The 13912-nt window shown below is 47.3% G+C and overlaps 2 protein-coding genes across 3 annotated transcripts in view; both read right to left on the reverse strand.

Annotated features, from left to right (window-relative positions):
* Positions 1-13912, reverse strand: part of TSNARE1 (t-SNARE domain containing 1) — a 1594453-nt gene that overhangs the window by 1228004 nt on the left and 352537 nt on the right. The window contains exon 3 of one of the 2 annotated variants that reach the window (XM_069621721.1): positions 13551-13619. The exons of the other annotated variant lie outside the window; for it this stretch is intronic. The gene's annotated coding sequence lies outside the window, so the exon portion shown is untranslated. The remainder of the gene's footprint in view (positions 1-13550; positions 13620-13912) is intronic. 2 annotated transcript variants of the gene reach the window in all.
* Positions 8975-9784, reverse strand: LOC138498375 (aquaporin-11-like). Its single transcript, XM_069622154.1, has one exon. The coding sequence runs from the start codon at positions 9782-9784 to the stop codon at positions 8975-8977; it is 810 nt and encodes a 269-aa protein (XP_069478255.1).

Below are 13912 nucleotides of genomic sequence, written 5' to 3' on the forward strand. Positions count from 1 at the left end.
GCAAAGACTCTCAAAAAGCAACAGCACCATGTGTAATTCCCAAATTCCCATTCTCACTCACCTACACGCCAGTCTTCTCTGCCTGTAAAAAAATACAAGCTCAACCCAAGGGCAGTAAAACCACAATAAAAATCCAGGCTTTCATCGTGCCATTAGAACATTGCAAGGGGATTTGAGGGGTCAGAAATGTGAGGTGGGAAACTTGGTGAAGGTTTTTCACACTTAACCATTTTATTACCTTAAAAGGTTGTGACAAACACCTCACTATCCCGAACCTAAAGAGAATTTCCTTGCCTATCACAATAACTAAAGGAAACACTATAACAAAAGGAATGTGTCCCTCACACTTGAACATACATCAAACTCATTAAGCTAATCAATGGCAGTTCAAATGCAACAGAAATAACAGTTAGTTCAATATAGACCTGATAACTGTATATCCTTGTAACCTGGGTTAGCTCCCCTTCCCAAGTTCAAAGCAGGATTCTCAACCCAAAGTTCAATTAAGAAAATTCTACTTTGTAGCCAAGTTGTAATTATAAAGTTTGTCTAACTCCAAAAGGTCTCCCAACTGAACTGCTTAACCACAAGTTCAATCAGAAGAAAAGTCTGTCTCTTGTAGTATAGATAAAAGCTCAACAAAACTTGCCCTTAATAGAACACAAATGATTTCACAATTCTTCTGTAACCACGTTCTGTCAGGATGATTAGAACACAATTTAGTGGTCTTGCCACTTATTCTTCTCCACAGTTTTCAACCACAATGTAGTACTTCAGCAAGTTCCTCCTGGTTCACTAACCTGCCAGGACTACTACCAAAGGCCGATTATCCTGGTTCACTCTCCTGCCAGTACCAAAAGGTTTCCAACACTACTTCAAGTACTCCGTGCTAAAGTTCACTTCAAACAGTTTGATCAAATATTTTGACTTTCAACAACATTAGTATTTTTGGGAAGACATGATACACATTAGTGCGGTTTGTCCGACTCTTGTGATTGCCACATGAATGCAGGTTATACTTCTTTCCTCCTGAATACATTCTATCAGGAGGGCTTCCTAACTGCAACTCTTATTTTCCCAGTCTTATATTAACTAACTGTTGCCAATGTTCCTATACAACACTTGCCCGTCTTTGGCTTTGGTAATGCTTGTTGACTTCTTTCGCAAGTACTGCTTCTTCCTCACTTTGGCAATAATGGTTATACTAAGTTGTCTGCAGGATTGCTCTTTGTTTACTTTGGAAATGCTTGTTAGTATTAGCTTGCATTAGTATTGCCCCATATTTGTCTTGGCAATACATTTGGCCTGTATGACAAGGAGTATAACGTTTCTTTTCTTGTTTGATTACAAACTTCCCATTATGCCAATTAGACTTCTTTAAATTAGTTTGGTATTCCCGCCGGCTGCCGTAGGAGGACCAGCAGGCCCCACTTCACCTCGAGGACTCTGGAGTGGTGTATCCATTACACCCAGTAGGTAAGCCTCGTTGGGGCATGGCCTAATTGTCTGCTTGCTGACACGAGATATAGAGATTGAATAAGAAGAAAGAAAAGTACGAAAAAATGGAAACAAAAATCATGTTCATTTACACCATCAGACATAGACATAACTGCAAGGCCAGCAATGCCAACTAACCAATCCACTAACAATTTCATCCCTCTGCATACACTTCTCAAACTCTAACCAAACACAACCACAGGCCTAAAACGCAGCAATCCGCACGAACTTCACTACACTGCAACAAAACAAACCCCAGATAGACCTGCACAACAGCACACGCCGACTACCGACCGTAAAACACCCCAAGCCCGGCCGACAGACCCACCGGGCTGAGGCTGCCATCAGCACATCACTGCTCTCTTGCACTTTTCCAGTTTATTCCCACTAACTCACCCCCCCTCCCTCTTTCAGAGCCGCCAGAGCACCAGGGGACCACTCCGGTGGTGATAATGCGCGGTACAAATATCCTTTAACATTAACATCCTCCTACACCTCTTTCCCAACGTGGCAGCACCACTGAGGCATTTGAGGGAGATTGCTGTGTTACACTCACAAAGGCCAGCTGGGCTACTCACGCCGGCCTTTCTTCTACATTCAATCATGGCCCCCGCCAAATCGCATGTACCACTGTGCATGCCTGTGCTGCTTCGTGATTGGCCTTGTCCCTCCTTTTGTTGGCCTATCACAGAAGCTGGCAGGCAAACGCCCGTCCCTCCCAAGGTCCCACTAAGGCCCCTTTCGGAGCATGATGGAGTGTGGGGCGCCTCTTCCTGCAATCTCCTGCGACCTGTCAACCCTAAGATCTGGACAAAGTTGTACTGCTAGATTTGGTAAACTACCATAATGCATGCTCTCTCCGCCTTTTCGTGACGATACCTTTGCTGACATTTTGCGTGCTCCTTCGATCGCTAACTTTCAACACTCCCACACAGCACAAGTACGAGTCATCACCACCTGATCCACATGCCTCTGAATGCCTGCCTAGCCAAAACCTTTCCTTGATTGCACCCTCCGCCTGTTCTGCAAATTTCGTTTTGTGTACACAGTGCCTTGTTTCCAAAATCGATTTGAGGTGCCCTTACATACGTTGTGTACTCTGATTGCTATTCAAGTGCATCCATTTCCTGTTTCCCTCGGCTACTAGGCCGCCTGATGAGTTTGTACCCATACTGTGCTGTGCAGCCCCGCCTCTTTCTTCCTCCTTTCCTCCACCACTATGGCACTTCTATCCTCCCTCTCTCTCACAAATTCTGGAAGAAAAAAGCTTTTAAAAAAAAGATATCCTGACCACTATCCCAGGCCTACCCATCGCCGACACCTATGTCAGCACAACTTCCAGAGAGATCTTCACTGATATCCTCTTCTCGGTCTCTTCTCCAGATCTATTGTCCCCTCATCTCATCTCTACTCTACTCTACTCTACCATCCTCAACCATTAATGGTGGCACAAAATGGGAAGTCCTCTTGGCGGGCTTCGCATCATACAGGTGTATCATTATGGTCTATCACACGGGCACTATCATGGTTCAGGGTCCTCAACCCAACCACCTCATCTTTGACCAGCGCCTACCGTCCCTCATTAACTTCCTTCCCACACCTGCTACTCTTTCTTCCGCACTTTCTATGCCCCCAGGCCCCACGACTGGTGTACCAAGCCCCTGTACCCCTCCTTGGAAAACCTTTAAAAGTTGGAGACCTCTTGCAACTAGCCACGCTTAATGCTCATTCTGCCATCAAACATTCTGCCGACCTCTGCCTCCTTCTTGAAGACCTTGACCTCGGCATCCTTCCTCTTACCGAGACGTGGTTCAATACCAGCTCAGTCACTGCTTTTGACTCTCTTCTCCATGATAGCTATAAGATAAGATCATCTCTATGCCTCGCCCTAACCATGCAGGCAGTGCGGTTGCTCTCATCTTCCCTGAGTGGGTCCCTTCTTCCCTCTAATCTTCCTTCGAGGGGCCTTTCTGACCATTGCCACCATCTACAGGCCACCTGGCACTACCACCCAGTTCCCTCTCTGAATGGGCCCATTTCACCTCCTCTCTCCTCACAACCACCACTAAACTCCTTCTCATGGCGATTTTAACATCTACCTTGATGCCTGAATTATGGCATCCACTCTCTTCTATGACCTCTGCACCTCACATTCCCTCTCCATTCTCTCTTCTGGTCCTTACCACCTGGCCGGACACAATCTTGATGCCTTCATCCACACTGACCTTTCACTCTCATCCCCAATGATCTACCCACTCTCCTGGTCACACCACTCATTCCTCTCACCTGGGTGCTCTCGGCCCTACAGCTGAGCCCCCTACAGTCATGCTGACCTCATTCATGAGCATCTGTCTGATGAAAAGAGTATCAGCTGCTGCCTTCGCATCTACCTTCACCTCCCACTCTCACCCCACAACAGTCTACCACTGACTCTGCTCTTAGCAACCTCCATCTTGCCATCACCAATACCATTGACATTCTTGCCCCAGTCATGATGATCGGCCTGAAACATGCCTCTAAGCGGGACACCTGATACGACTCTGAATTTACAGCCCTGAAACGCAAGTGCAGAGTGGCAGAACAGAAGTGGTAGACCTCAGGCTCACCCTCTGACAAACTGGCCTGTCGCCTGCTTCAAAGGAAATTAGACTCCCATCCGCACCAAGAAAAGGGGCCACCTCCAGGCGCGCGTCTCTGGTGCATCCAACACAGCTGAACTCCAGGAAACTAGCCAATCCCATGCAGTCTCTTCCCCATTTCTTCCCTCCCAGACCCTTTGCAATGCACTGGCCACGCACTTCAAAGCAAAGAAGCAGAGCACCCTGAGCACCCTTGCGTCCCTCTTTCCCCTCTCCACATCCTTGCCTCTTATGGCCTCTCTCTGCCCATCTCTCCTCCTTCTCTCCTATCACATTTGATGAGGTCGCTTGAGCTGTCCGCTCCATGAAGGCATCCTCCAAACAGGTTTCCCCCCTGCTCCTCCAGAACCATCAAGGACAATATTGGCTCCCTTGCCCCTGCACTCGCTGATTCTGTAACCACTCTTGCTACTGGATCTTTCCCCTCCTCCCTCAAGCACTCCTTTGTGTGCCCCCTCATGAAAAAACCTACTGAAGACCCGTCTTGTCCATCCAACTATGCCCCGTATCTGGTTCATGTGTTAAAATCGCAGCAAAAATGGCTGCGGACACAAAATATTGCAGCAAAAAGGCTGTGGTTTTGCTGCCGCAATCCATGTAAAGGATGCAGGGGACAACCCCGAAACTCCCAGACCCATTATACCATTTAAGGGGAGCAGGGTAAACCCTTGCAACCCCCGCTACCCTTAAACCACAGCATTTTTGCCGCAATGCTTTGTACAGGCGACATGTTTGCCGCGATTTTATCACTGCATACACCATATCTATCACCCCATCCCTTGGGAAACTCTTGGAGAGGCTGGTCTTCCCCCAACTGACCCAGCACATTGATCTGGTGGAATGTCCACACGACCATTAATCTGTATTCTGAGCATCCAGAGGCACAAACTTCTGAACACCCATGAGGAACTGCTTGCATCTCTTGATTCCAACTTGCCAGCCGTTTCATTTTACCAGATCTTTCCTCTGCATTTGACACGGTCAACCACTTCATTCTCATAAAACGGTTCCATGATACCCTAGGTATCTCGGGGCAGGCACTGGACTGGCTGACCTTCCTCAGGGACAGTCCATCCCAGGTTATTCTGGGCTCTTCCTCCTCCCCACCTCCATCCCCAATTGCGGCATCCCCCAGGGCTCCAACCTTTCTCCCTGGCTCTTTAACAACTACCTTGCTCCGCTAGCACACCTCATTTCCACCTTCTCCCCAAACTTCCAGTGTTATGCAGATGACACACAACTGTTCCTCAAACTTCCCTCAGATCCTCTCCTTACCTCCTCCATCATTCCTGACTGCCCATCTACCATGCAGTCCTGGTGTACTTCCAATTATCTTTGCCTCAATGCCAGCAAGACTGAAATCCTTCCAATTGGGACTCCTGCTCCCTCTATCCGTCCCTCACTGTGAGCATCTTCTATGGGCTCTCCCCCTTCTCCTTCCTCTGAAGCGAGAAACCTTGGAGTCATCTCCTCTCTCTCCTTCATCCAACATTCAGGACCTTGCCAAGAAGACCCACTTTCAACTCCACCTCCTCTATGGAATTCTTGATTTCCTAACTTTCCCCCCAGAAGCTCAATGTCTTTAGAGCCATCGTTCTCTCTAGGCTAAACTATTGCAATAACCTTTTTTCTTAATCTATCCTCTTCTTCTCTACGGCCCCTATAACTAATACAAAATAGGGCTGCAAGACTTCGCCTTGGCGTTAAGCCCATGGACTGCAACTTTCCAGCCCTACAATCTCTCCACTGGCTCCCGGTTGCTGCAAGGATCAAATTCAAATCCATCTGCATCATCCACAAGACTGCAGGGGACCACACTATCTACAACTTGCTCTCACTAAATTCTCTCCCTCCAGATCCTTACGCTCCTCCGGCACCAACTCTTGTGTGTTAAGCACTTCACTAAACAGCAAGCTGGTGGCCGATCTTCTTCCTCAGCATGCTCCCTCCTATGGAACAGCCTCCCCCTTCCTCTTTGTCTTGAGCCGGATCTCCTCAAATTTCAGAAGCACAAGACTTTCCTTTTCACCTCCTCCTTACCTTCCTCCCTCCTCTGTTAAATCCCACAGTTGCTGAGGTTGGTGGCCTGGGCCCTTATGTGTCCCTCCGGGGTCGTTGCCTCCACCCCTCCCAGCACTTTGCCTTGGCACCAACTGGCCTATGTCACCAAAGGCCTGCACTTACTAATTTAACTGCGGCTGGCCACTCCATCTAGGTACTTACAGCTGCTCACTCCTCCCAGCACTTCCCTCATACACCTACCACTTGCCCCACTCCTTCATCCCCTCTCCCTCTATGCACTTGCACGTTCTGAATGCTCACAAGGCCTAGTAGGTCCGCCTCCATCTTTCATTGTTGGATTCATTTTTCATTCCCATGTTCCTTCCATGTTGTCCCGTGGGCGCTTTTTACTGGATGTATAAACGCCTTACAAATGCACAATAAATAAAATTTGGCTACTTGTAGCCAGCTGTCTATGGAGCGTACTGGGACTACCCATGAATGGAAAACTCACCGGCATAGTCACACGCATCCGATCCACTCGGTGCTACAGCTTTCTCCACTTCCTCGGTTGCCATCCATACGGCAATCTTCTTCTTTCCTACGGCCCACACCAGTAGGAAAAGGCACTTCCCTCGCTCCTGGGACACTCCGGTGCTCGCCGGCCATCAGAATGTAATACGCAATACGGACAGCATGTCTCTCCTGCAGGAACATTTCTCACATTCTCTCTTCCCGCTACGAAATGTATGCAATTAAAGTCAACACACTTGGGGACCCTCTCAGTATCGTCACCCGCTCCACATACAGCGGCGGCTCTGGTGTCTCTGCTTGCTTTCTTCTTGTGCTGCTGCCGCAGCCTCGGCAGTTAATCCACCTCCTGGCTCTGCTTTTAATGGCCTGCACCTGAGGGGGGCATATATATATTCAGACGTTCCGCTCAGGTGTGGGTCATAAGAACCATTATCCTGCCTTTCACAGTTTAGTCCTCCGACTCCCTCTTCCTCGTCCCAGTACTTAAGGCATTGTGGGACTTGAAGTCCCCAATGTACTGATTCTTTTTTTCTGCATAATTATGAACGTCAACTGTATTGAATTTATAAGGTCTCTTAAATCAATCCTTAGAAAAGGGTTTTGGAGGTTTTTATGGCCGATTCAACTTTAAGGAAGTGTCATTTTATCATAATTCAGAGTATCAAGATTCTGATTCTCATGTGTTTTATTTACATCTTGATTAGACAAGTTCTCACTATCCTCGATGTAATTAACGTTATGAGGGGAAGTCTTACTCTGACAGCATGCCATTAAATCTCCCTCTCTGAAGAAGACAGACTGAGTCTCTCCCAACTGAATCCTTCCGTTCAGCTGGGGCCCTACTCCTCCCAGATGATCCACCCGGCTAATACTGCACCCAGGGTTAGGATCAGGTAGCGGCTGCCTTCGCCTGGTCACTTGAGAGGAGACTTTAAGCATTGATTCATCACAGGCACTGACCCAAAAAAAGAAACAATGCTACACTGGTTAGCGATCTTCCAAACTTGCTCAATGAACCCCCTCAAAGGGCAGCGTCCTCGATCTTGCCTAAACCTGCAGTCATAGCATTTTCTTGACAAACCCTTGCACTAGCCCCACAAAATACCACCAGATGGCTGTATTACTGCGTTCCAATAAGATTCTACAAAGTGAGGCTACCTGCAACACTGTGAACCACCAAGTACAAGTCAAATACTGTCATAAATGGGTAGAATTGTCAGCACCGCGCTGTACTATCAAACCATTCCTTGCAAACCAAAGCCAACAAATTCTAATAGGCAGCATGCAATCACTTGTGTTATGTGCAACTTGCAGGATCAACCCCGGATCCTCCTTATTGCCTCCATCGTCCAATGCAAAGATGGCCCTCACGTTTTCAAATCACTCTACCGCAAAACCTCAGTTTGTTTCCAGTCCCTTGATTACAGACACTTAATTGATCGCCTACTTGTGTCACCTGGCGATCGACATGATTATCTCTCTTTTCATCATTGATCCTATGAGGTAGGGCCGTATGGAATTAATGATTGTATGTAGTGACAAGACTACAAAAGTGGCTCTGAACATTGGTTATACATTGCAATCTGTTGTACTTGTTATGTGAGTGTACAGCTGTCTGATACTGTGAGGAAGGCATGGTATCAAGCAGTAGACACAGACACAATGGATAGAAGTTTGAAAACCTTAATTTATGAATTTGGTGGGGATGGTAGAACTCTTAACTTGCCCCAACACTAAAATGGAAGTAACTCGACCATTAGACAATGATAAATACGTCCAAGACAGTCTGCTCAAAATAAAAAGGCCTATTCTAAGAAGACCTAAGCTTGCCCTCCTCCACAAGATAACAAATGTGTTAAGGGAATGCAAAAAGAAAAATTAGTGCGTCAAAAATAAATGTCCGAAATGGCTTCAGCACCAACTCCCTTCCCCAGGTTCAATCCCACAGGGACTAGAAAGTCTCTCAATAAACCAACAATAGGTAGGTGGCAATGTTCTATCAGTCTGGCACAATTTGGTTTGCTGCTACAGTTCAACAGCTCAATCTCAGGCACTTGGTAGTTCAATCACGCCTTGGCATCAATACTTAATATGCTTTTAGTTTCACTTTTTTTAAAAAAATTTTTTTTTAAAGGTTTGCAGTCTTGTGTTTACTCAGTATGGTTAAAATGAATGCAGTTTTATTGCTGAGATGTGAGCAGAAACAATGTCATCCATATGAATGTGATCTTCAGCAAATATGGCAATAGTTGTCGTTTTTTTCAGCTTGAGGACCCATCAGATTCAAATGCCGTAGTTTGTGATTACTCAGTCTTTTCGGGTTCTACAGGTCCACGCCTAAGTCTTTTTATAGCAGGAATGAGATGATCAAATAGTCCCACGGATAGAATCATTCCTAAAATAGGTCCTACCCAATATACAACCACGTTGTCTGTGAATCTGCTTCCTTGGCAGAAAAAGTTTAGTGAGAAAGCCAAAGCTGGATTGAACATGGCCCCAGTTAGTTGTCCAGCTGCTCCCACCAGTATGGCAACGATCACACCAAGGATGTGCACTCGATAGCGAGCATCTGTCTGATGCACCAAGTTCAGGGCAGAGTGGTAGACAAAGGCGCAGGCCAACTCCACGGCTAGGCCCTCCTCGATGCTGGTGTGTAGGTGGCTGGTGCAATCTGACCCAGCCGCGGCGTGCAGCTTGGTGAGCCCCAGCTTGTGGAACTGCATGCTGGACACCCAGGCCAGATAGCCGCCTAACAGCTGGAAGCTGATCTTCTCTAAAGACCTGCTTATGCCGGTCTGGCTAGTTAGCAAATGCTGTATGGCTGTGGTGGGATTGCAAAGGGCACAGGTGGCAGACCAGCAGTGCGTCACAATCGTTGCATAGATTAGGGGTAACATGACAGGCAACCCCGGCTTGCCCGCATCAGAAAGAACCCAGAATTCCAGCATCTGTAAACAAAGTTCGCATGTGAAGATGGCCTCCATAGCCAGGAAGTGGTGCCGTTGGGGAATGACATTGCGCAGGCAGCGCCTCAATCCTTCGCCCAATAGAACTATAATAAACATGATGACCACGGTCGTAGAGACATCTTCGACTACCGGTGAGACGCCCATGGTGGCAGCTGCGGCCGCGCCTTACCGCCTGGACGCGCGGTAGGCCCCGGTAGTTGGACTAGGGTACACAGCGCCCCGTTTGGACAAAGGACGCTGCCACCTTTTAGTTTCTCACAGTTCTGCACTGGCTTCCCTCTATCGGGCTCAAGCCTGTCTTGTTGCTTGTGGGTGTTCACTTCCCAAAATTTTATCCAAGATATCCTTTACTGTCAAAGACTTTCGAAACTGCAAGGAATTTATCTAGACCTCTGCATGACCACTTCGACCGGTCCTTCAATATTCACAATCCATCAGTATCTCTGCAGTGACCCATCAGTTCCTGCGCCGACATGAACTGAAGGCTGTCGGCTTCGACCACATCATATGTGGACACGGCACGGAGGGGGTTTTGAGGGTAGTCATGTTTTGTGACAGCCGGTGCATGGCTTTGCGATTTTGTTTTGTAAAAATCTAATAAAGAAAGTAAAAAAATGTATATATATTCACAATCCGTACTCCTCTTGTGACATCAATACTTCCTGGTATTCCCATCAGTGCTTCTTGGCACTTGTAGTTCTCCCGTTTCACTTTTGCCCTCTTGGCATATTCCACAATTGACATGTCATTTTCCTCTTATTCAACTTTCTTTCGTTCGATCTCTGCTTGTAATATGTTTCAAAACAAAGTTCATAGCATTTCACAGAGAATCTCGAATGTGCACCTTCCATGCGCAGGACATATCTGCTACTTTGTTTCCTTTCCCTTTTACAATTGTCCTCTTCATTTGTGTTTTATTGGCACACACGCAAGCTTCACCTTTCAAAATCAGTCCCAACATCAACCAGACTTTTATTGCTCTCGATAACTCACTGGTTGTGCTAAATGACTTGCTTTCATCCTTTCCTTGCACTTCAAGGCCGTTACCAGTGCCTCCTCTGCTCCTCCCAGACTCTGCCAATTAACCTGTGAGGGACGCAGGCAGTTTCCTGGCACCTGGAAGGTTTCTTGCCTTCGCTCATTCGGCTTTTCGAACACTCGTGGCTTCCTGCCTGGCTTATTCACGATCCTCTCTATTGTTGATCAGCCCCCTTGGCCAACTCCCACAGCCTCGGAAGAGCCGTTCCTTCACGTACCCAGCCTTGTGTGCTTGTGCGCACGGCACCTTTTATTTTCACAGGGAGTCTTAAGTGGCAGGTGTATATTACTAGAGCTGTGTGCCTGACTCTGCCTGGCCTCATAACAGGGACAAGGCCAATGAAAGTCAGGGGAGGTAATCCTTCTGACCTCATTCCTCCTCTTCCTTGGTGCAGTACTTTTGTCCAAACAAAGTTGGGAGGAATAATGGGAGTTGTAGTTTCCCACAAAATAAACAGGGATAGGTGGTGGATGGGTTGTGGAAAAAGGGGGATACAATGTCTCGCCATTGTGTGTTTCTCCCTCACTCCCCGAGTATTCCTACCCAGGTGATCCTGCCTCACTTATCCACCCCCAGGGTCAGGGTCCAAAAGTGATGGCCTTTCTCTGGCCACCTGAGTACGAGATTCCAGGGGATTAAGTTGTGAAATACCCTCTGGTTTTTCACAATACTAATGTAGGCAGGCTCTTTTTACTGTAGATGAAGTGTGGTACTATTTAACCACGCAGGTTTCCTCCGGTAGCGTACAGAACACATTCCTCCCCATTAATGAACATGCACCTTCTGATCGCATCATACTTAATTTACAGTACAATGAGCCCACCTACTCTGGCATCAGAACAACTGTACAGTACCATAAACAATCTGCAGGGGTAAAATGGAAATCTAGGCACATGGAAAACATGGGCCCTAGAGGATGGGCTAAAATAAACCGCATGTGCGTATTTAAAATATAATGATAGAAAGTGTGCACTTAAAATCAGCAACCTACCCCTCCAACCTGGGTGTACTACCTTGAGAATACAGGTCCAGCATCCTCTGAGGATCAGGAACCGTACACAACTCTGACCAACCAAAATGAATCAATTAAAAAACTAGGCGCATGAAGGTGATGCTTCGACATCATCATGGTTTGTCATGGCCCATCAAGTATCATAATCGCACACTTGTGTAGCAAACCATGTTGCTACTCGCCCACGAGATTGATCACTAACTTATGATGTGTGAGCGAGAGAGCTGTCCTGCATTGTTTGATAGTACAAGGCAGTGATTGCAGACTGGACTTGCATCACACTCCGAATGACAAAACTTTAAAGGCTCCCACGACCGGTCCCTTTAATAAATAGAGAAGCATGTCCTTTTAGAAAGACTGCACGGACATGCAGGGTGCTCGCGTGCGTTTATTTTTAAATGCCCACTGACTCGCCCCCAGTGTGTGTTCTATGCTTGGGCGCTGCATCGATTGATGTCTTTGATGTCACTGGCCTTCTTTGTGGCCTTCCGGTATGGATCTGAGCGCTGCTCCAGCTCGGACACTTGACAAGTCATGCTGTTTTGCAGATAGAATTAATTTAGTTAAGTGTTGCCGTAGCTCTTGTTCTGCTGATGTCAAAGGATCAGATGATATGACAAATAAAGCAACAGGCATTAGCGCCTGGAGGCAAAACAATATGCTCCAAGCATAGAGCAATGTATCACGGATTTAGGCACATAAATAGCAACAACTGCAGAAACGAATAGTCATTCATCCAATATCCAGCCTTATCTGTATTTGCTGTTTCAGAATAGCGACCTAAAATACTTCCATACAGCAGTGAGAACATGACATAAAAGTGAGGTACCATGTAGGTGGGGGAGTAAGAGGGAACATAGTAACACCTCCCGCCGCCCCCCACCATCCCTGCTGCAATACCTCCACCAGGTCTCGTTCAGAACCACAACTCCTAGGATGCATACATGGGTGCAAGCAGGAAAACCCAGATGGGTACCATGGAAATGGAATCGAGATCATAAGTCTAATGTACTGCCATTTTCCCTGCCCAAAATTGATGAGACAGTCGACACCTGGCCACTGACCCAGGATGGATACCAGGAGCAAAGTGGAGCACCAGGAAACGAGAATGCAAGGGACAGTGAAACGAGGATGCAGGGGAGAGTGAAACGAGGATGCAAGGGAGAGTGAAACGAGGATGCAGGGGAGAGTGAAACGAGGATGCAGGGGAGAGTGAAACGAGGATGCAGGGGAGAGTGAAACGAGGATGCAGGGGAGGGTGGAAAGAGAATGCAGGGGAGAGTGGAAAGAGAATGCAGGGGAGAGTGGAAAGAGAATGCAGGGGAGAGTGAACCGAGAATGCAGGGGAGAGTGAACCGAGAATGCAGGGGAGAGTGAAACGAGGATGCAGGGGAGGGTGAAACGAGGATGCAGGGGAGGGTGAAACGAGGATGCAGGGGAGAGTGAAACGAGGATGCAGGGGAGAGTGAAACGAGGATACAGGGGAGAGTGAAACGAGGATACAGGGGAGAGTGAAACCGAGGATACAGGGGAGAGTGAAACCGAGGATACAGGGGAGAGAGAAACTAAGATTGCAGGGGAGAGAGAAACCAAGATTGCAGGGGAGAGAGAAACCAAGATTGCAGGGGAGAGAGAAACCAAGATTGCAGGGGAGAGAGTGACCCGAGAATGCAGGGGAGAGTGAACCGAGAATGCAGGGGAGAGTGAACCGAGAATGCAGGGGAGAGTGAACCGAGAATGCAGGGGAGAGTGAACCGAGAATGCAGGGGAGAGTGAACCGAGAATGCAGGGGAGAGTGGAAGGAGCATGCAGGTGAGACACAGACATCCTCCCCAAACCAAGTTAGAAACAAAACTCACCAACATATGAGGAGAACCTTAGGGAAAACGAGTAACCAGAGCACACAGCTGCCACCACAAAAATGAATCCTGCAAAGGGGGTGGACAGAATGTTACCCTTTGTTGAGTCATTGGCATGGTTAACATAAATGGGGGAACATTGACAGCTTAGGTTTTTCTTGTATGGAAAGGATTCAACCCAATGAAAGAGGACGTATGGAACTACAGATGAAGAAAAAAAAGTGCGATACATTTTCTCAACGAGAACAATTAAAGACGGCCTTAATAAAAATTATTTCAAGATCAATGAAGAACAGTGGAACTTACTCTATGTGTACCTAACATAGGTGGTGACATTAACAATCTGCATTTACAATGTAAAT

This window comes from Ambystoma mexicanum, chromosome 5q (assembly GCF_040938575.1).
Source record: "Ambystoma mexicanum isolate Mex_15411 chromosome 5q, UKY_AmexF1_1, whole genome shotgun sequence".
Taxonomy (NCBI): Eukaryota; Metazoa; Chordata; class Amphibia; order Caudata; family Ambystomatidae; genus Ambystoma; species Ambystoma mexicanum.

Coding starts and splice junctions, on each gene's coding strand:
- LOC138498375 (XM_069622154.1), bottom strand. CDS start 9,784: ATGGGCGTCTCACCGGTAGTCGAAGATGTCTCTACGACCGTGGTCATC.